Source organism: Dysidea avara, chromosome 4, assembly GCF_963678975.1.
Source record: "Dysidea avara chromosome 4, odDysAvar1.4, whole genome shotgun sequence".
Taxonomy (NCBI): Eukaryota; Metazoa; Porifera; class Demospongiae; order Dictyoceratida; family Dysideidae; genus Dysidea; species Dysidea avara.
Genome location: NC_089275.1, coordinates 25912835 through 25936220, shown reverse-complemented (window position 1 = coordinate 25936220; position 23386 = coordinate 25912835). Strand labels below are relative to the sequence as shown.

General features: G+C 36.9%; 1 protein-coding gene across 1 annotated transcript; it reads right to left on the bottom strand.

Annotated features, from left to right (window-relative positions):
• Positions 1-71: 71 nt before the first annotated feature.
• On the bottom strand, positions 72-12910 carry LOC136253705 (uncharacterized). The gene is made up of 2 exons (XM_066046363.1): positions 12514-12910; positions 72-1393 (listed from the first exon to the last, which is right to left on the bottom strand). The coding sequence occupies exons 1-2, from the start codon at positions 12905-12907 to the stop codon at positions 72-74; spliced, it is 1716 nt and encodes a 571-aa protein (XP_065902435.1). The 5' UTR covers positions 12908-12910.
• Positions 12911-23386: the final 10476 nt, after the last annotated feature.

Sequence of the window (23386 nt, the reverse complement as noted above, 5' to 3'; positions counted from 1 at the left end):
TTAAAGCTGCACCCTTTTTCACAGCTTGGTTATTTTGGAACATTCATCATTATATATTACACAACACACAGCTAACCAGCAAAAACTACTGTAATATCATTCCCTCCAGGATGTCCATAAGCAATGCGATTACCAAATCCATATACCACTGTAGACATAAGAGCTGTAGTATTACTATGGACAACTTCACCCACACCCTTTGATATGTTAACTTGTACACTATAAGCTTCAGTAACATTATTGACCATAAATGGTGCCCATTGGTGTGTGTCTAGTGACCTATTTAGTCCTCCTGATATCAGGTAGATCATGTCAGGTTGATAATACTGTGCTAACACTATGATGTTAATATAGTGTGTGTAATCTTCTGATTGGTCTTGAAGTGTAGAAAACTGAAATTTGTTACTATACTGATTTGTAGCTGGTACTAGTGTCATCATTGGATCACCATATTGATCAGTATTATCATCCTTCCATCCATGACTGAACTGAACAACTAACACTTCTTTACTGGAATTAATAACACAGTGCTCTTGTAGTGAGAGAGTTATATTAACAGACTCTCCTTCACTAATATTATGACACTCCCTTGTATTGTTACAGTAAATATCAACAACAGTGGAGTTATATGCTGCCAGTACTTTAATAGTGTATGACCTTCTGGTGGCTAATGGTGCAGTATAATATACTCTACCCCATAATGTGGTGGGTGGAACTTGTTCTATTATGTAATCACAACCAACAACATTTCCTGGTACTACAGCACACTGATGACCACTTATCACAGATGCTGGTTTGTCTGTGACAATTTTAGTTCCAGTCAAATCATCAACTGATCCAATTAACACAGTTTGGAGCCTGTTGATCACATATGAGTATTGTATACCAGTAGTGAGATCATCTGTACAGTTACTAACACTAATGGTGACTGGCTGTGTGACTGTCAACTTCATCAATGTGTTATCCTCTGTACCAACTACTAAAATAGAACTATTTTGGTTACTACTGAATGTGTCATTTCCCCTAGGCACAGATATCCCATAATACACATATTCATCAACACACAAGCTTGTAATGGGTAAACAAAGAAATGTTTCATCACTATGATGTCTCAAATTCTGACCAATCACAGTCACCCTATCACTATTAATCATCAGGTGAATTCCTTTGTCCTGATCATGTGATGACGTTATCAGATTATTATTAGTGAGGTTGAGGATGACCTCAGTGTTATTTGTAACAAAATTACTGGCATAATAGTCCACTCCTGGAGCCTCAACGATGTAATAAACTGGATGTATTTCAGATGTCATTAGTACAATGGATGGTTGTCCTCTATGACTCATTGGAACATTATTACTGAAGAATGCAATGTAGTAATGTCTGGCATCACCTATGTACATTACATAGACACAACAGTTACACATGTAGTCATATGCAGACCTAGAAGATATTGTTATGGGGCAAGGGCAAGAGATCTGAAAGGACAAGAAAAAAGAGCATTTACTTTTGGATTTCTTCTTTGAAAGGTACTAAGTGATAGTTAGACTTCAGACCACAGTGTTCTAAGTAATTTAGTAACCTGATGGCCCTGTGTCGCGGCACCTGAGTGAAGCGAAGGGGCTACTACAGGGCCTGAGGGTTACTAAATTACTTAGACCCCCGTGGTCTGAAGTCTAAGTTATTTAGGATAGACTAGTACTCTAAAGACCATAATAGTGTTGTATATGTGCTCTAGAAGTCTAATTCAGAGGTACAGAGATTAATATAGCATGTCCCAACCTAATCTCGTAGGCCGGGTCCTTGAAACCCTCAACACTTGGTATAAGCGCCTGCGCCTTAATAGCTTATACTAAAAGGTGTAAGATTGTGGATTTGGCCTGCTAAGCTAAGTTGCATGGGGCATATAAGCTAATCTCTACAACTATATAACTCTGTATTAGATTTTAGAGCATGTGTACAACACTATATGGTCTTTGGCATGCTGTGGAGTGCTGGTCTAGTTCTTCGCACGTGCGTTTATAAATGGATAAGCACTATGACAAGACTGACGCCTGGGTCTGGAAGCGAAGACTGCTGTAAAAACAGCATTAGGTATGAAAAATAACTGTTATATAAGTGTAAAAGTGCTTTTTGAAAATGTCCGTGTCCGTCCGACCGTATCCGCCTTTTCCAACTACCCTGTTAAAGTACTACAACTGACAAGATCAACGCTTGGGTCTGGAAGCGAATGCTGCTGTAAAAACAATGTTAGGTATGAAAAATAACCGTTTTGTAAACGTAAAACTGTATTTTAAAATTATCCGTGTCCGTGTCTGCGTCTGACCATATCCGCCTTTTCCAAGTACCCACCTTAACACTATTGATAGCTGCTTGTAATAGAGAAATGTAGCATTCATTAGTAGAAACAAACCATTACTCCACCCATAACAACAGTTACGGGCTTAAAATTAATTTTCAGGTGGTGATGCATTGCCAACGCTACCAGAGCAGGTGCGCGTAATAAACAGGTAAGTCCTGTCCTGTTATGTGATGGCTGTGGGAGCTCAAATTTTTTAGATTGGACTGATGTATCATCACAATACAAAATCAGTTGACTGTTATATAAGAGTATGATCATGCACAAAAACACAAAAATGTGACTGGATTTGCAAAAAGGGTCTTCAATACATATCCAATTATATAGACTTGTGAAAGCATAACTTAGTGTTTCTGCATCTACTAAGCTGTGTCCATGCTCACTACTGACCAAGTTTCAAGTCAATAGTCTTTTTCAATCTGAAGTTATGAGTTGTCAAAATAGGTAAATTGGATGTGTGTGGAAACCCTTTTTCCCAAATTTGGTCACAAATTATTTTGCCAAATTAAATGGCTTTATTGTATGCGTACACTGATACTACAAGCTGTAGTCACTTTTCTTATTTGGACAAGAAAAGGGTTAGGGGCACAAAATAACCTTCTCAACCCCCTTAGATCTGCCTGTGCAGGTAGATGAAATTATGCCAAAATGAATATCACAAATTACAGTAAATCAAGACACATGGTAGCGTGTCGTGTGGCCCAAGAAGCCGGCATGCAACACTGTGAGTATATTGAAATGAAGAAACAAAAAGCAATTTTCGCACATTCATAGCTCCATTCTGCTTTTACAAAACAAGATAATTTTTGCTGTGGACACACCCACCAACATCAGTACTCCACATTCCAAATTTCAGCAAAATCACTTCAAACATTCTTGAGATATGCAACTTCAAAAATTGGCTTAGTTTCTCCGTTTTTTTTTGTTTTTGTTTCTTTTTTTGTCTTTCGCACACTTACAATTTACATAAAATTGCCATAAAACACAATATCCAAATGCCTTGAAATTTGCCACACAGAAGGGGTTATAAAGGCACGTCTTGGTACCAAGTTTGGCTGGAATACGATAACAGGGCCGGAGGAGGGAAAATTGAGTTGGTCAGGCCATTGACTATAATGTTGAAATTGCTACTATATACATGCCAATGAGAGAGGAGCTGTTGCACAGTGTGCGAAGCACACTCTGCGAAATGCAAAGCACACTCTGCGAAGTGCAAAGCACGAGCATTCTAGGGGGGTCTGGGGGCATGCCCCCACAGGAAATTTTTGAAAATTAGACACGCAGATATGCAATTTTAGTGATATTTCACTGCTAGCTAGCTATATAAATATGCTCAAGCCTATCTGTTGTTCTTCAGACTTATGTGTAATTGTAGATTTGACATACAGGGGACACAGCATGAAACTTGCTGTATGGTTCATTTAGTTATAGCTAGCAATTAGAAGTTCAAGGGGGGTCTGGGAGTGCAACCCCCAGGAGCTGCAGAATTTTTTGCAATTTAAAGGCTTGAAAATGCCTTAAAATTTAAAATTGATGCTAAATTTAAAGTAAAATTAGCTAGCAACTTGCAACTTTCCCCCCAAATTTCACAGGGAACCCATGCAGCATGGCCCCCTTTAGCTAGGATATAATTACTATACAGTGAATTCACACAGCTACAATAGCTACACAGCTACAAAAATACAGTATACTACTATACTGGTTTGTATGAAGTGAACGGATCATCACGTAAATATACTGGTGGACAGTCACGAGACCAATCAGTATTCGAAAATGGTGCGATGTGGGTGAGACTGAGAGTTTGCTCAGTATCTCGACAGGACTAGTGGGTAGTTGAAGAGGAGTGATTCTACTCAACATCTCATCCAGATGGCCACCATGTAATGTATGGGTGTACAGCTTCTTGCCGCTGAATGAGTCATCTGGTTTGTCACTCCCGGCCCTTCGCCCAGTAAAAGAAGCCAAGAAACACAAGCCAAGGAATGCTAATGATTATTTTATGAAGATTGAATTGTGATATATGTGTGCTGGTTTAGAATCAAAGAAGGTACCTGCCTTACACGTGATAAATGCCAACTGTCAGCACACGTGATACTGTATGTAGAACCCACAATCATTTCTGTACAAAACGATACGAATTCTATGCTGTACTGTACGAGGTACTGTAAGGTAATTGGAGGTACTATACGTGTAGTTCTGTGCTTAAGTTAGGCTGAGAAACTAGGTAACTACTCGTGTCATGCATTTTCAATAACATCTGTAAAATGTACATAGCTACATGTAGATGTGATCGTCCAAAGATTGCATGAGAGTAATGTAGTTCGAGCTGGTCAACTAGTTGGTTCAACTCCAGATTATTGGTCCGGCTCAGGCCTGACCAACCGGACTGTCTCCTCCGGCCTTGGATAAGCAGTCAAGGAGTTATTAGCAATTATTCATGAAAATAACACCAATATGTTATAATGCATATACAGGGTAAATGGTTTACAGAAAGAAGCTGAGAATCAGTACATGGATAGGTTAACTATTGACCCTTAAACCTTTTGTGGTTTGAATGAAATCAAGTTAAAGACTGTGAAGATACAGCAAAACAACCAACAGTGTAGCTACAAACAAATCACCCCGTAGAAAGATCAGCTGGAAACAAGTCACCTAGTAGAAAGTTCAGCTTGAAAAACAAATCACCCTGTGGAAAGATCAGGTCACCTTGTAGATAGTTTAGCTAGTCACAAGACACCCTGTAGAGGGATCAACTTGATTAAGTTATCCTGTAGAGAACCCAACTACATTTGAAGTCACCCTATAGAGAGATTAGCTGGAAACAAATCACCCTGTAGAGAGATCAGCTGGAAACAAATTACCCTGTAGGAAGATCAGCTTGATCAAGTCACCCTGTAGAGAGTTCAGCTAGAAACAAGTCACTCTGAAAAGAGTTCAACTACGTACAAACAAAATGAGAGTTTCAGCTACAGTTCAGCTATGTAAGAGTCACCTTATTGCCTATGTGATAATCATTCAGTGTTAAACATACAATATTTAATCAGACAATTGTGACCAGGTTTTACAAAACCGATCCAAGTCACACATCAGGCAAAATCAAACTAACACCTCCAGTGGATAGTTACACTATCATACTACTAGTTTTGGCATGCATTACTACTTAAATTACTCGAGGCTGGTTTCAACAGACATCTTTTCTGGGTGGTGTGTAGAGCTTGAATGACGGTTTTGGGCCTTGTGAAGGACCTGGCTTGGCAAGAATCAGTGGTTTACTGGTGGACAGCCTGATGATGTTGGCCAGGCATTTTTCAGTGGATTTTGCTGCATATCAGCCATTAAGGAACCAGCACATCCCTGCAATCTCGTCTCTGGACTCCAATCGTGATCTGCCTCCATTTTGAGGTATAACCCTTGCCCACCCCTGCAGAACACCTACCACTGCAAACTACAGAATCTTATTACAATACATAAGGTACACAGAACCCCAAACAACATACATAATCACCATAGGAAACTTCTATCTCACCCCAATCAAACATATGTGCAAACTCTTATTTACAATTTCCAACACGGCTGTGACATTGGCTACACCGGACCGTACTTTACACATTTTAGCAACAACCTCGCCTCCGCATCCCAGCAACCAGACATACTAGATGCTAACATCACCACAGAATGTCAAGCAGGTCGCATTTTGGGTCCTTTCAGAACCCCTCCACTCCCCAACTTCCATTGTTCAGGACTGGGCTTGGTCCCCAAGCACAATGGGTGCAATTTACCACTTATCTGTTCCTTACGGGTCCAGTATCAATGATTCCATCAATTCGCAGGACTACACGCTATCTTACTGCTCAGTGGACAATGCATTTGCAATAGTATCCATGTTAGAAAGGGGTGCTTTAACGGCCAAAATAGATCTCAAGACCAGTGAGACCACAGGACTGGAATCTCCTTGGAATTAAATGGCATGACCAATTTTACATCGATACCTGTCTCCCATTTGGCCTCCGATCTGCCCCCTTTCTCTTTAACCAACTAGCTGATGCTATTCACTGGTCCCTCCAACACAACCATGGTGTGCGCCATGTTCTACATTATCTGGATGATTTCTTTACTGCTGGCTCACCTGGCTCAACAGAATGCTCACGCAACCTGCAAGCAATGCTTTCACTCTGCACAACCATCAATGCTCCTGTTAAGACCTCTAAATTGATGGACCCTCAACCAGACTCACATTTCTGGGGATTGTCATAGATACTGAGGGGATGACCGCCGGTATCTCACCAGAAAGAAAGGCAGACCACATTTTATCAATTCAGTCACTTAGGCGAAAGGACAAATGCGCCAAATATCAACTACTTTCCCTAGTAGGAAAGCTGTCATTTGCATGCAAAGTAATCCCAGCTGGTAGAATCTTCCTCCGCTGTTTGATAGACCTTAGCTGCACACTATCACGAATGCATCACCGCCTCCGCTTATGTGCAGATGCACACTTAGATCTCCATTGGTGGCTGGCCTTTCTCCCCACCTGGAGTGGAACATCATACATCCTAGACAGCAGCTGGTCCACCTCCCCATCAATGTCTCTGTGTACTGCTCGTCATGCTCAGTGTATGTGTAGAGCTTGAATGGTGGTTTTGGGCCTTGTGAAGGACCTGGCTAGGCAAGAATCACTGGTTTACTGGTGGACAGCCTGATGATGTTGGCCAGGCATTTTTCAGTGGATTTTGCTACATATCAGCCACTAAGGAACCAGCACAGCCCTGCAATCTCGTCTCTGGACTCCAATCGTGGTCTGCCTCCATTTTGAGGTCTAATCCTTGCTTACCCTGCCACCCCCCACCCTCCACCCCTTGTGAGCACCCGTGATACTACTTCGCTAGTCAAACTGCTCAAATGTTCTAACTTATTTGGTGGGAAATTTTATGAGCAGCTACAAGTACTGGAAGTGGCCTGAAAGGTAACAGATTGATGCATCTTTAGTGTAAATTTCATACGTGTGCTTGCTATCCTTGGAGAGTTATGCTGACTTGAATTCTTTAAAACCATTTATCTCGAACTTCTAATGTGCGATTTGGATCATTGTTCCAAAATCCAGTCACAAATCGCTAAACACACACTTGCTTCTTCTGTTCAACAATTCCTGCAGTAAAGAAGTTAAAAGGAAGCACCAAAGCCAGTTTGTGGCCAGTTTTGTGGCTTGCAATACAAAACCCACGCATATCGCATCAAAATAAATTAGAGCACCGGGGTTAATGTTTTTGCCTGAATGCACACCCCAGCTATCAATTACTGAGTTGAATGACCATTGGGCTTCACTTTCAGCTATGTTTTAGCCCATTACACAGCACTACAAATGAAGAACAGTAATAGAAGTGCTTCTGTAATCAATCCAGTTACCATGAAAAGTAAAGACAATCCATGTGCCCCAATTATCAATAACTGACTTGTAAGCGGCCATTGAACTTTGCTTTAAGCTGTCTATATTCAGCCTGTTTTGCAGTGTTACAAATGAAGGACAGTTGGAGAAGCACTCTGCAATTACCATGGAAATACGGATGATTCCCATAGGGAAGCCATCATGTTAGCTACTGTGAATCAACACCTTGAGCTGTCAGCAAAAAAAGAAATGGGACACAAAGGAGAACAAAGGTACTTAGGTAAGTCCATGATGTGTGCAGTGGTATGCCAAAAGGCCAGTCTCTGGACGAAGCAACATAAACACTGAAAGAATCAAGCTGTAGCCTTAGCTGCTATTGAGTTGCTATTGAGTTACGCTTGTCTGAAGGCATTAGTCAGTCAGTAAGTCAGTCAGTCAGTCAATCAGTCACTAAATTATTTTTTTCAATTTTATAGTGATTTTTTGGAAACATTTCACATCGTACTGAGGGTTGGCTTATACCTGCCAAGGTGCCATCACTGCTGCCATGAAAGTATTTTGAAAACTGGTTTAGGGTAACATTTTGGCCAGAAAAGCCCAAACTGTCATGGTCCCAAATGTACAGTACTACTGTACTGTACGATTAGAAATATCATACTATATATTAGGGATCATAAAGGTTTGGGTATTTTTGGCTAAAAAATCACCCAAAAACCAGTTTTACAATACCATCCTGGTGCCTTGGCAGTATTGGTTAGGTATAACCAAGCCCAAAAGTATTTTAAGTACGACCCTAAATGCTTCCAATAGATTGCTGCAAATTAAAAAAAAAATTCAATGCAATTTTCTACTGACTAACTGCCTGCCTACCTGCCTTGCCTTGCCTTGCCTGCCCTGCCCTGTCCCTGCCCTGCCCACCTGCCTAATGTCTTCAGGTACCTGCCTAAGGTCTTCAGGCAAGCATAACTAAATAATGGTTAAGACTACGGGCTTAATTTTTTTCACTTTTCAACATCGCTTTGTCCCAAGATGTGCCTTTTGGCATACCACAGTACATAAAATGTACGCATCATAGACTTACCTTTGTCCTCCCATTTCATTATGCTGACAACCCATGGTGTCAATTCATAGTAGCACAACAAAAGGTTTCCCTACATTTGTAACTGGCTGTTGTACATATTTCCGTGGTGACCAGATTAATTGCAGAGGCGCTTCTGATACTGTTCTTTGTTTATAAAGCTCTAAAAATAGGAAGAAGTGAAGCATATTGGACACTTCACTTTCAAGTCAGTAATTGATAGTTGGGGCAAGGGAATCGTCCATATTTTTTATAGTGACTGGATTGATTGCAGAGGCACATCTCCTACTGTTCTTCATTTGTAACATTGTGTAACTGGCTGAACATAGCCGACAGTGAAGTGTAATGACCACCTTACTTTCAAGTCAGTAATTGATAGGTGAGGCACATGTTCAAACAAAAACATTAACTCTGGTGCCACACTTTTCATTGATGTGGTATGCGTGGGTTCACCAGTCATAATAATGTTACCAAGAAAGTAGACAAACAAGTATAAGGAAAAATTAAGAATTTTAAGTTCATTAGGGATCATAGAAAATGAAAGGGAGGTCACCTACACCTGCAGATATACTAGTGAACATTATTTATCCCTAATTCAGTCATGGGAGTAGGGATTAAATGTTCACTAGTATAGCTGCAGGTGTAGGCGACCTCCCATGTTTCCCTACTTTTATTTTCTATAACCCCTAATCAAACATAAAATTCCTAATTTTTCCTTATGCTTGTTTTGTTGGAAATCATCATTGAATATATCCACTTAGAAACCTTAGTAATTACATTTAAATTCCATATTGTGTAAATCGTGTTGGCTATCACATACTGTATAGTAAAAAACTTTGGTGGTAAAAAACTTCGGCGGATTTGGTAAATAGCATTACAATCACTAAAGTTTTATCCACCAATTATTTTTAGCAATCACATGAGCAGATTATGTTGAAACGATGGGTATTGAAATATCGTCACAGACATTGTCGGTATTTCCAAGCATTCCCTTTGATTGTTGCAAGGTTCATTGTCCCACAAAAGTTCACAGAAATCCCTAATATCGCTCTCAACATTACAGGAACCAGTGAAAGATGCTTAAACTTGTTTGGTAGCTACCACTCCAATACAACATTGCTATGCACAAGTGCAAGCAATTAAAAGAATGGGTGTGGCAGCCATTTCCATTGCAACTTGTCATCCCTCAATGTGAGGGATAAAGACTCACGATCGAAATGGCTGCCATGCCCTTTATAATCGGTTACTTGTACTCACGTGTAGTGAAGTTGTATTCAAGTGGTACAGTATGTTTTATCATAAATCATAAAAAAATTTAAGGCAAAGACCCATTCACCAAAGTTTTCTTGCCAATTTTGCAATAGTGGGTTTTCACCAAACTTTTTTACCACCAAGCTTTTTTTACTATACGGTAGTATATCCAAACGTTTATGAATGCTTTAGAGATTCAAGGAAAGGCTTCCTCTGAAGTGACTATCATACCATTTTCTAAATGTGACCAGATCTACAAAAAAAAGTGGTCTTACAGCTATTTCAAATTTCCAAGTTTGACTAATCATAACTCCACAGGTATTTAACCTATCACCTTACAATTACATCCTGGTATGTTAGAGGTGGAAATTGACCAAATTTTAAACTGATGTGATACTTTATTTACAACTCTTCGCAGATCCAGTCACAAATGTTCCTAGATTTGAGATAATCAGCTTTCAAAAATAGAAATCACATTAGTTTTATGCAACATTTGGACTGTATTATTGGAGTGATGTTCAGTGAGCTAGTAAAACCTTAGAGAGCTTACTCTTCTTCAGATGGGAGTGACTTGAGGCAAAGTAGGGTACATGGGTATCCCAAATTTGACTTCTGACTTTTACTCAATTTCTTACTGTGCTTTCTACTCCTACAAGAAGCTCACCCACCACCCACATGTCTATTACATGTAATACACATTGCTATCTCTTTGCTTCCCGCATAAATTGAAATAATTTTTCTACTGAAAATGCCCTCCACCTTCAACACCCCACATAGCAAATTTGAGCAACATTGCCTAACACCATCATGAAATACGAACCATCAAATTTCAGTTTTTTTCTTTATGTAGGGGAACAAGGGTTTTAGATTATTCTTTCTGCACACTTTTGCACACTTTACAAAAGCCATTATAAAATGCAACTCATACCTCAATTTTCTTGAACATTAGTGCCTTTAAGAACATATTGTGTTAAAATCATGTGGTATAATTCTAATAAATAGTCATAGATCTACGAACAATTATTTGCATTAAAATGTCATCACTTTGTCATACCCACAAGGTAAACTACTTATGGGAATATCTTAAAAATCGGTATGCGCATAGGTTAACCATCATCCAGTACCTTCCATGGTTTAAAAGGAATCATATCGACAGCTATGGAGTTACAAGGCAAAACTGTAAATTACAGGGTAAAGCTACTCTAATAGAACAGTCACCATGGGTAAAATGGATGAAAAATGTCTAAAAAACGTACCAGCATTCAAACCAGGGGCATCCATACCAAATACCCAAATCCTTAATTACTGAGCTGCTGCTATCATGGCTGTTTACCTTACTTACATGTAATTTCTACTTTATAACTGATAATTCTAGTACTCAATAGCAACAGTTTATCATTTCATAGATTTACAGTACCAATGGAAAATCTCTATTAGAATTCCTCTGTGCACTCTAACAGAATATTACAAAAGTAATCAAATAAACTGCAATACAATACTTTTTTAATATTCGGAAATATAGCCATATTGGTATCAATCGGTATTATTGATTGGTATTGGTAGTACAATTAAGATGCACTCATGCCATTCATCATCATAATTATCATAATAAATGCTACACATGCAAAGCTTGTGATACAATAAGCTGTAAATAGTATTCTAGCATAAAAGATTTGCTTTGTTAGAACTTGAACAACTGCAACTTACCATGCTTGCATGAAAAATTGAGATACTCTAATAGAACAATCACTGCAAATAAAAATCCAAATAGTAAAATCATCCATACCTAACTTGAAAGGAATTTACTTTGTTATTATAACTATTGTATATAAATCCAAGCACTACAGCCATGAACAAAATTACAAAAAAAATACAAAAAATCATTCTTGTATTTGTAGATGTTTCTGTAGATAAGAAAAAATGTGCAAGCTTCAAAGCCAGTTTATGGATGACTTTGCAAAGTTAAAATATAAAGAAAAGTAAAATCCATGCAAAAATAACCAAGCTGTATAACAAGTGTGCGGCCTTCAAAATCCTGGACAAAAAGTTGTGAAATCAAAGGTGGCATCCATGAAATGGCTGCAATAATATTAATAGTAATAAAATTTAGCAATGATTTTTGTGCACTCATTATTTTAAAATGTTCTAATCATAAACTTGGAGCCATTTTATGGCCTCCCTTTTATACAGCTTGGCTGTTTTGCATGATCACATGCAGGACAGTGTGCCAAGTTGAAGTCTATGGAACTCCCTACAGACATTCAGGACGCACTTTCCCAAGTATTAAAAACTGATGCACCCATGCATGGATACTGATGAACACTTAGTGTAAAATTTGCTTGCATGGCTTTAAATAATAGGAGCGATAATTTTTTTTTTTTTTTTTTGTGCACATGTATGTAGATACAGGTGTAATCATATACATGCAATAACTGCATCACTAACCTACTGTACAATGGTACTCATTCACAGTTTGATCAGTACAGTCTTCACAATATCTTGTGTTGTTATTTCTCAGAACAGTTGACTGGTTCCCAACAATTTCCCAAACACTATTATTACACTGTAGGTTGTAACGAACTTCATGTATGTTATTAAGATCATCTGATCTGATGTATATTATTGACACTGACATGGAACTGTAATGATCACCAGTATCAAATAAAGACAAGCAGTTGTAATATGTATTAGTGATTCTGATAGTTCTACTAACATTGGTGGCTTTGCTGGAATTTATCATATTAATAGCAATCATTTGAAATTCCTCAATAGTACATTGTTGAATACTGACTCCAACAAGAAATGCTAGTAGTAACCATAACTGTGTCAATATCTTCATCCTTTTCTACTGGAGAGAATACACAACATAATTTTTGAATTGCATGCAATAATTCCGTCATGATCTCTTGTGTATCACAAACAAATAGTGTAATTGATTAACTTTAAAATCTGGTATAGTACCATAATATGTGACTGGGCCTGCAAAAATAGGGCATGTGGGGAAAACTTTCATAGCTCATAACTTTTGATATCATTATGCCAAAGCCATGAAATTTTCAGCACATATTACTCATTTAATTGGCTATATACTGCAAGTTATAGAATGCAGATATTCCAATACTGAGATATGACCCATTGTGTGATAGGGTATAGTTCGTACCCACATGCCCTGTTTTTGCAGGCCCAGTCACAAATTTTGATACCAAACATTTGACCTCTAAGGAGATAGTTTTAATTATACATTAGCTACATTGATCTTATTAAATTGGTTGGCTTAATGGTGTCCTGATGGCATATGCTTTCACGGAATACAACAATACATTGATATCTCTCCAGAGAGTTACATACAACTCAATATATCCAGATAATAATAGCCGAGTTCTTTGCCAGCTCAAATCAAGAAAAGTTGAACTGGGCCTTATAAGACTTCAATGTTGGCCTGAAAGCTGGCAGTATTCACAACAGCATAGATATACAAAGCATAAATTAGTGATATTTAATTATAACAGTGTTGTGTAAATAGGGCACTGATGTACCAGACAAATCTGGTTTGCTACACAACCTACAGACTTTAGCACATCATGTATATGTGATGCATACAACTGAAGCCAATAATCATTTTTATACTTTTGTTCACACATTATGCATGCAAGTGTAAGATGTGAATATTCATAACTAGGGTTGCAGCTTGTAAGGTTTAAATTAATGATGAAGAGACTGAAATAATCATGCTTCATAAATATATCTACCTATCTATGTTTGTCCGTACGCACCCACATGAGCAAAATTGTTAATGCTACTGCATTAGCAACTGCTTAGACTCCATTAGCATAAGAGACAAATTATCACTGTTAGCTATGTATTATCAACCAATTTCCCAATAATAAAGTTATTCTGTAAATCAGCAATTGTTTGTTCGAATATTCTCATGGTTTTATGCTCTCTTTTATGAACATGTGATAATGGAGCAAATTGTGAAGAACTTGTGTCTCTCAATGATTCTGAAATTAGCACCACTTACTGAGACAGGTAAGGGCAAGTGATACAGCATGTTGGTAGACTTCAAAAGGGTCTGGCATTTCTAGCTGCATTCTGGTGAAATGTAGCATGGCAAAGAATGCTCCTAATGGGAAGTTGTATCCCATGCATTGGATGAGTGTATGTGGGTATTGTACACTGGAATTAAAACTATAACAATGAATTTTTAGCTACATATGAACAAAGACACATATAGTTACAAAAACACAATTATACAAAGTTGATGTTATGCCACTTCCAGGTGTTCATACAGCTAGTTTACATTATCCCATTAGGTAATTAATCAACTATGTACGTATATAATAATTTAGGTTATGTTCAGCCAGATAATACGATTTGTAAATACTGTAATTTAGCGTAATTCATGAATTATGTTATAATTATGTAGCTATGCACTGCTAAGGAAATGCAATGGTAACAAACCACTTTAAGCTGCAAATTACACACAGAAGCTTCTCAACTGTTTTATAGTGGGTCTATCATGTTTTCTCATGAGAATTGTTTAGAGAGAAAACCTCAAGGCTACCCTTCATTTTCATTTGCATAAGTATGGGGCATGCGCACTTTCTCTTCAAAGGAATTCGTTATTTCTAGTATCCAACAAAACCTATTATGCTCTTTTTCAGTAGCCCATTAGGAAAGAACGTGTTCTTTAACCCATTTAACTTGAATTTTGAAACAGTGGCCTCAGCATAAAGCTTAACTTCTTGAAAGTGTAATGCAATGTTTACAAAGCGCCTTCATTTCACATATTATGCAGGCTGTTTTTTTGACATAAAACTGTTTGCTCACATGGGTGAAAGGACATGGACTCACACACACACACACACACACACACACACACACACACACACACACACACACACACACACACACACACACACACACACACACACACACACACACACACACACACACACACACACACACACACATGCACACATGCACACACACAAACATCTAGTGTATACATCATAATATTCATCACGATGTGTACCAGGTGGTTCGCTGTTAAATTAGCATTATGAAGAAGTTAAGTTTTCACAGTGAAGGCTGAGGGCAGTAGCTTCAAAAGGCTACCCTGAATTTTATTATACTTGCTTACCACATGTAAACAACATCATTATATGGTGCATACACCCCCCTGTAGTTACGGTATGAGGGCAAGTCCCAATGATAATTTGGGTTTCTGTTGGGGAATTGGAAACTGGAAATGGAAAATGGTAATCAGCTAATTATTATATAATTATGTGTATCCTAGAGTAAACACCTATTAAAGACTACTTTTTACAAAGACCACCTCTGTACAAAGACCATAATTATTTTAATTAGGTTCTAAAGATATCTAAGGCATACTTGATCTAACTGATTAGACCACATCATGGTCACCTTTTACAAAGCCCACCTCTTTTTTACATGGCAATATTTCATAAGTTTCGAATATGTATTTCAAGACTCATAGGAAGGGCTCCCATATTTTGGTCCACAAGTCATCTGCCTATTTGTATCATCATCGCTTAGTTCGTACCACAATGTGTCATACAAAACTATAGTTGACACAAGCTGGTAAAATGTAGCTAGTACACTGTAACCTCCTGTATCAAAGAAAAATGAGGTCTCATAAGGAAATGTTGACCTTATATATGTTTTGATAAGTCATGAAATAGATATTTGGAAGTTAGCTATTATTACTATGTAAAAGAGGGTGGACTTTATAAAAGGTAACCATGAAGTGGTCTTATAAAATAATGCTTTAACCATTTGTGAGATCTAATTATAACGTGGTCTTTATATGGATGTGGTCTTTGTAAGAAGGAGGTCCTTAAGAGGTGGCCACTAAACAAGGGTTTACTCTAGGGTACATTTATATGACATTTTGACCATTTCCATTTCCATTTCCACTGTTTCCAAATACCCGTTTCTGTTTGAGGGCAAACACATAAATAGAAAACATGTTTACACTATTTATGATATCACAGTTCTTAAGTATACATAAACATATCTTAGAATGTAAGCATCTCCCAAAATTTGTAAACCAGAAGCAACTACTAAGTCATATACTTCAACATATTCTTCATAGTACAGCATAGAAAAATAATAAGCAGATGGTTGGCTTCACTGACTGATTCAGTGTAAAATGCCAATCTCTATGAATCCCAATAGTGACCTGTGACAAGGCTTAAAGCTAAATGATCAATTTTTATACTGCTACGAAGGGTCAGCAACAAGCTTAAAATCTCATAGGTTGTATTCTTGAAATCTGAAATCTTTCATTCCAGATTTCTCGGAATCTGTTGGAACTTATGTGTGATTTTTAGTGTACTTTTCATATCTACCGTCCAAAAAGCTTTATGAACCTTGAAGTTATTAGAAATCTGGGTAATTAGCTAATATACGAAATCTCATAGGCAATTTGGGTGCTAATAAGTTTAATTGGTTGCTGACCCCTCGTATTGCTATGTAGCTTTTTCAAACTTTGAATCTCCATTGGAAAAATACTGTATACTATTAAAGATGGGTCTCCCTATAAGCAAAGAAAGTATTCCGAGTATTTGGGGTAACTTTTAATCAGTCGGGTAGCTAGCTATATATGTATGTACGCACTACCAGTAATAGCTATAGTAGGCATTCCAGTATCCGAGATTTTTAAATAAAAGAATTCTCCGTATATTCCCCAATAGAACCCTGGCACAAAATAACAACTCGTATTTAAACTTGGGATTGCTCCATCGTCCGAGCTCCAATGAGGATGAAAATTGCTGTGGGGTTTGTCCACACGTTGATTATCATGAAAATCTTAGTTTTATCGTACGCGTTACATATAAGTAAGTTTTGTGTTGTTTTGTAATCTTTTCAAGCCATGCAATGTATGCAGAATACCTTAAAACTTTTAAAAACGTACTGTTGGGTGGAAGGTAGTCACTGGTGCTTACTTTAAAGTGCGTAGTTACTTCGCTCGGATTAGCGATTTTCAGCTCCAGAGCAATTTTCTGGTGGCTGTGTCATCAGCTCAAAAGTATAAACCACTTCAAAGTCTGCATAACAATGCCATAATTGAAACCACAACTCCACCTTAAGTATTGTTGCACCTCCACTGTAGTTGTTTACCTTTAATTTATAAGTTGTTAACTTGGTGTTTTTATTTACTTGAGATAGCCACTCACCTATAAATATACACCATTATATTGAGAAGTGTGCAGTAGGTGAAACATATTTGCTCGCCACAAAGCATACAAAGATCACTGAGATCCGATATGATCTGAAGTTATTCTCATTACATGTACAAACTTGCAGCTAAAAGCAACTGCAGTTTCAAGATAGTCCAGATTGCTAGATGGCTTCCTGATTCAATTGTGCCATATTTCCCTTTAAAATGTATGGGGAGCCCTGGAGAAAAAATGTACCTTTTTTCAGTTTTTAAGCACTGTGCATGCCAAAGTAGCTAATTCCAACCCAACAAACTATATATTTCTGAGATCGGCAATCAGTACTCTATCTATTGAGTATATAAAAAACCCATTTTTCCAAAATTTAAAAATCGGGCTGGAATGCCTAGCTATAGCCAGCTATGTGTGCACTTTTCTATATGCTATCAACAGCACTTTATTATAAAAAACGGTATAATAAAGTGCTGATGACATAAGGCATTCATCTCAGTGTGTGGAAGGACGGAACCGGGAGTCATTAGTACATCCCGCTAACCGGCATTCAAGACATAGTTAATCGCAAGTACTCAGCTATGTAGCATACAACCACAAGTAAAGTACTTACAGTGATGTATCAAGAAGAAGGCGATCAAACAGTCGGTAAACGGGTCTTAAAATCGAGGTTAAGATTTCACTTGAGATGTCCAACACGTCTGAAAACGCGGAGAATTACGGCCGATTGATAATTCCGGATACCTCCAACCTTTGGTAATTTATTACAGACAACTATAGGTGGCTGATACAGCTCAGTGGGGTGCAACTGCACAACCCCATGCAATTACAAACATAACTAAAGTGTTCTAAATGTTCAGTCCCAGCCGTCAGTCATACATATTAATGATCACAAAAATTTCAGATGATAGGAGTACATTTATGGCAAGTCATTCCAATCAGTAATAGTGAGGGGGAAGAAACTTAACTGGATGATGTTAGTGGTGGTATTAGCTAGTCACAGATGGTGAGACAGTCATGTGGAATGAGACATGGTGTGAGGTAAATAGTGTTGTGGGATATTAATATCTGGTGGGTCTTGATGTAAAAATTTCGAGGGGTAGGTAGCTAATTATAATGAACTGAAATTTCATAGGAAATTATTTCTGAAAGATGAAATATAGCCTGAAATTTTGTACATTTGAAAGATGAAAGTTAACGATTGAGCAGATGTAACGGAAATTTATGGAAGTTTATGGAAATTTAAAATTACAGATTTTTGTAAATTTAAATTACTGAATTTTACAGATTTTTGATTTTGGAATTGCTGCATTTTATAGAGAAATATGAATTGAAATGTTTTTTGAAAGATGAAATATAGGTACCCATATTTCAAATTTTGAAATTTCGTAGACAGTTTTGGCTCGTTACCTACCCCTCGAAAAATTATAAACAGTAATTAATCTGCTGTACTTTCTGCGTTCACACAAAGTAGACCATTGGAGATCATTCATCATATCAGATACACTAACTACTTGTTAGTATAGTCTATAATCTTGTTTGACCCACCTGGCTGCTCGACATTGTACCATTTCAATGTTGTCAATTAAATTTTGTTGGTGTGGATCCCATACAACATTCGCATATTCTAATATTAATGTAAGCTTTAACAGATGGTTGACACTAGTACTGGTATACACTGTGCAAAAAGTGGGATATAATATGGTATTTCCAGTGGCTTATTGAATACAAATAAGCCTTAATATAAATCCTGTATTATACTCATTTTATACTTTAGTATAATCCATACTATACTATTGCATATATGGTTTCAGTTTAATTACCACAACACTTGAAATAGCTTATATCTAATATAATGCCCACACTATACCATCGCATATATGGTTTCAGTATATTTAACACATTAACAGAAGTCTTACATGAGATTGTTAGTATAATACAGGTTATATCAAGCTTTTTTGTATTCAATAAGCCACTGGAAATACCATCTTATATCCCTCTTTCTTCACAGTGATAATGTTCGCTTCACAAAATTTAACTGATGCCTTGCTTGCCTTATTGATAACATCTTGAATGTGTTGGGACCATGACATGGAACTTTACTAGCTGATTAATTGATTCACTGACTAGTCAGACAACATAACCAAAGGTAGCTGGTTTATACAATAAACTTGACTGATTAACTATGTAATGTTCATATATAGCAAGCCATATCAGGGCCAGCCTTATTAACCTTGAGGCCCTTGCTTTATCAGTGGTTACCAAAGTGTTATGGTGAGGTGAAGTATGCTAAAAGAGCTGACTTCAAGGGGAATCTTATTTATTTGCTTATTTAAGGGGGAGGAGTTTTGCAATTAGGATGTAAAAATAATGACATTGAACTTTTAAAAATTTTCATTCCACTATTCCAGTAGTCCAATCCACTGTTTATATCCTCCCCCTAAACATGGGCATAGGCCCCAGGCATGCTTTATGGTTAGCATTTGGGCTACTTTTTGCCCTGGGGTCTATATATAAACAAGTTGCCTATATATACGTACTCAGCAGCCTATTGAATAGTAAGGCTGGCTCTGGCCAGTGCACAAAAAACATAAAGAATTATTTCAATGCTACACAAGATGACTACAATCTCTCCTGTTCCTTTGCCCTCACACTTTAACAATATTAATAGAAGTGGAGCATAACTGAACCACAAGTTAATAGCTAATCAAGTTATATGACCATCCAGTTGTCATGTTCATGGTCTCAACCTTCAAATCTCATAATTTGCAATTGGACAGCAATTATTCAATTTGTACATGTATGTACATAGAGGTCTGTAAGAAATAATAATACCCCAGATAGCTCACCAAATTAATATAGATTTAGAATACCGACTGACACTGATAGAGTGGAGATGTTATGAAGATTGGTGTATCCATGCAATTAACTGTGGCTACTAGGCTACTGGAAGATCCATGCACTATAATTACAGCCTATTATTATATAGGAGTTTGGGATGACCATGAAGCGTAGCAGATGTCTCACAACATCAGTGGTCTTATTGAACCTAAGGCAAGAATTCCAAACCTATTACTAAAAGAAATAAAAAGAACTACAGTCAAACAGGAAATATAAGAATACAGATGACATAATAAAATCCCCATGCCAGTTCCATATTCTAATGGATTATACATTACAGCAACCATTACATGACTTATATGGATAATTACATTGCAAATGATAACTATCTTGTTTCCATTCTGAATTAAGTTAACATGCACTGTCACATCACAATGAGAACAAAATAAATTGACTAATTAAGGGTTTATGAACAACAAGTACGCAGACAGGTTTGTTCTTTACTTCACTGAATATGAAGTGTCTCAATTATCAGAATTACTAGTTCAATTGTAGAGAAAATCTGTGTAAGTTTCTAGTAAGAAAAACAAAGTTTACTGATTATCAGCAAATGTAGCTATGTGTAGTGCCAACAATGAACCACACACTGACAGAACAAGAAGATTTACATTTTATAAGGCATTATACAGTAATAATAGAGTGCAATGGAGTGCAGAGTGTATAGCATACCACTGTGTGGTTGAATGCACATAATTATATTACTCATCCCACCCATGATTTACCTATGCTTACTAAACTTGTCATCCTTCCTGGAATTATACATTGTACAGGTAAGTCTATGTGCACTTTAAGGACAGTCATAACATGTCACCACTGGTGCGTCAATAACTTACAATTGTGTTTTTGGTCTTACATACCTTATCCATGAAGCATGCACAATTGATGGAGAATTATCTACAATACACAGCATTCTTTCATGTACACATAGATGGAGTCCAACTGGCCGTAAATAACAAATGATTGTATCTGACACAGTTAGTTCTAAAAGTATGTTGTACTGCTATTTAAATAAAACATGACATTCTATTCATTCTCAAAGGGAGCTAGAGTGAAATAATCTACATAATCTTCAACTGATCAATAATAATAGCCTGTTTACTATACAACTACAAATTAGATATTTAGTATTGTAGCTACTGACTGAGAAAGTTTACTATGATTCATGCAACATCATTTTAAAGTAATGTTTATCAACAGAGAGAAAGCAGTAGACAAAGAGTACAGGATGTAGCTATATAATATTAACTATTTTTGAAATCTTACTGAGCAAGTACATTAAGGATATAGCAGATATACAAATTTTAATCAGTAATGAGACTATGATGTTTGTCTTCCTTAACCACACTCCACACCTTAACACTGACCAAAGGTAAATGTAGTCTCATCCCCAGCTAAAGTAAATATTTGTGTGAAACTTTTAAAATATATTACGGATTTCACATAACTTATGAGTCTAATTATAAATGTCAACCATAATTATAAATAGAAGTATTTTATGAATCATGACAAAAGCATTTAAATGCACATGCATTAAAACACAAGATGTGTTTAGCAATAGTACCCTACGGTACCACAGAATCATGTTACATGGCATTGTGTATACATACATGTAGCAGTTACAGTACTATGTGTGTAATATACTGCCTATATAGTGCTGCCAACTTCATTACCCAGAATGATATAATGCCTATAGTGGTATGTATGTTATTTGTTGTCAACTGCATGTACCAAACTACCCATCACAATTAGGCTACCTTTTCTGCATAGCAGCACAAAATATTGTACTAGTAGGATAGTACCAGTAGGATGATGTTATATCAGTGAGTTGTTGTGGTAATTTATTAAAATAGTAGCTGTACTGCAGCTGCACACCTGTGTGTCTGTGTTGTAGTGTGGGACAATGTGAGTATGAGGAGAGAGCTGACTATTTAACTATACACTAGTCAAATATATCAATTGCTGACAAATGGATTTATAGCTGCAATGCTAATGCATACTGATACTACTATTCTACCAGACTAAAACTACACTCCATGCCTATTATAAACTTCAGGAACTATTGTACAACTAGTTGCTACCATAGCTAAGAGTATTTGTAAGTGCTTGGTGTTTCACTCTGTCATATCTGTCTTTGCTTCATCATTATCATTGTTTAACCAATGTGCTTTTGACAGAGATTCCACTTGTATACAAGACACTGATAGATCATTATTCAGTATAGTAGACCGACAATCATCAGCAACATTGGTGGTGTCCACTAAACACAATAAACATGTAGTACTGAGGCAATTGATATATGTAAACCTAATTGCTTGTCAATGACTTAAAACAAAAAATATAATTGTGTACGTACGTATTTGTATATTTGCCATGCATGGCAATGTTTACGATAATATCCAAAATGCCACCATAAATACATACATAAGTGTATTGGGTACAACAGCTATAAAATAGAATAGCTACTGCATAAACACAGACTAACATGTTTACACATAAGCTCACATTAAAAATGAAGTGCCACTGGAAATACATTACTTTCTATTATAGTCATGAATATACGAATGCCAGTATCTAATCATGTGATTTTGTAGTTGGTTTTGTTGATATTATATGTTCAAAAGATTATGTTTTAATGTAAATCTATGCAACCTTAGTTATCAGAGTGATAGGTTTAATTGAGAAATCAAAATTTGTTATATGCTAGCACATAGCCAAATGCACTAAAAATGTTATTTATTAATTGCATTCAAGTACAAGGAAAAATTAGGAAGATTAAGTTTTATTAGGATAAAATGTAGTGAAGCAAGGGATGTTGCCTACACCTGAAGATATACTTAATCCCTACTACAGTCTATACTAATTGCTGAATTAGGGATTAAACGTGCACTAGTATATATCTTCAAGTGTAGGCAACCTCCCTTGTTTCCCTACTTTTTATTTCTATGATTCCTATTCAAACTTAAATTCTTCATTTCCATTATACTTTATTTCCATGATACTTTGCTTTGTAACATAGTTGTGACTGGTGAACCCACACATTCAAACTGCAGCAAAAGAAAGAATAGTGCCCTACATAATGATTTCACTGAATGCTTACCTCAACTATCAAGTACATGAAGTGGTCATTACATTTCATTTTCAGCTACATGTATGTTTAGCCCATTGCATAGCATTACAAATAAAGAGCAGAATGAGAAGTGCCTCTGAAATCAATCCAGTCA

Excerpts from the sequence above, each read along its gene's own strand:
- LOC136253705 (XM_066046363.1), bottom strand. The coding sequence starts at position 12,907 with ATGAAGATATTGACACAGTTATGGTTACTACTAGCATTTCTTGTTGGA. Across the intron at positions 1,394-12,513 it reads TGAGTACCATTGTACAGTAG|GTGATGCCAGACATTACTAC; the intron begins GTTAGTGATGCA and ends TAATGTACATAG.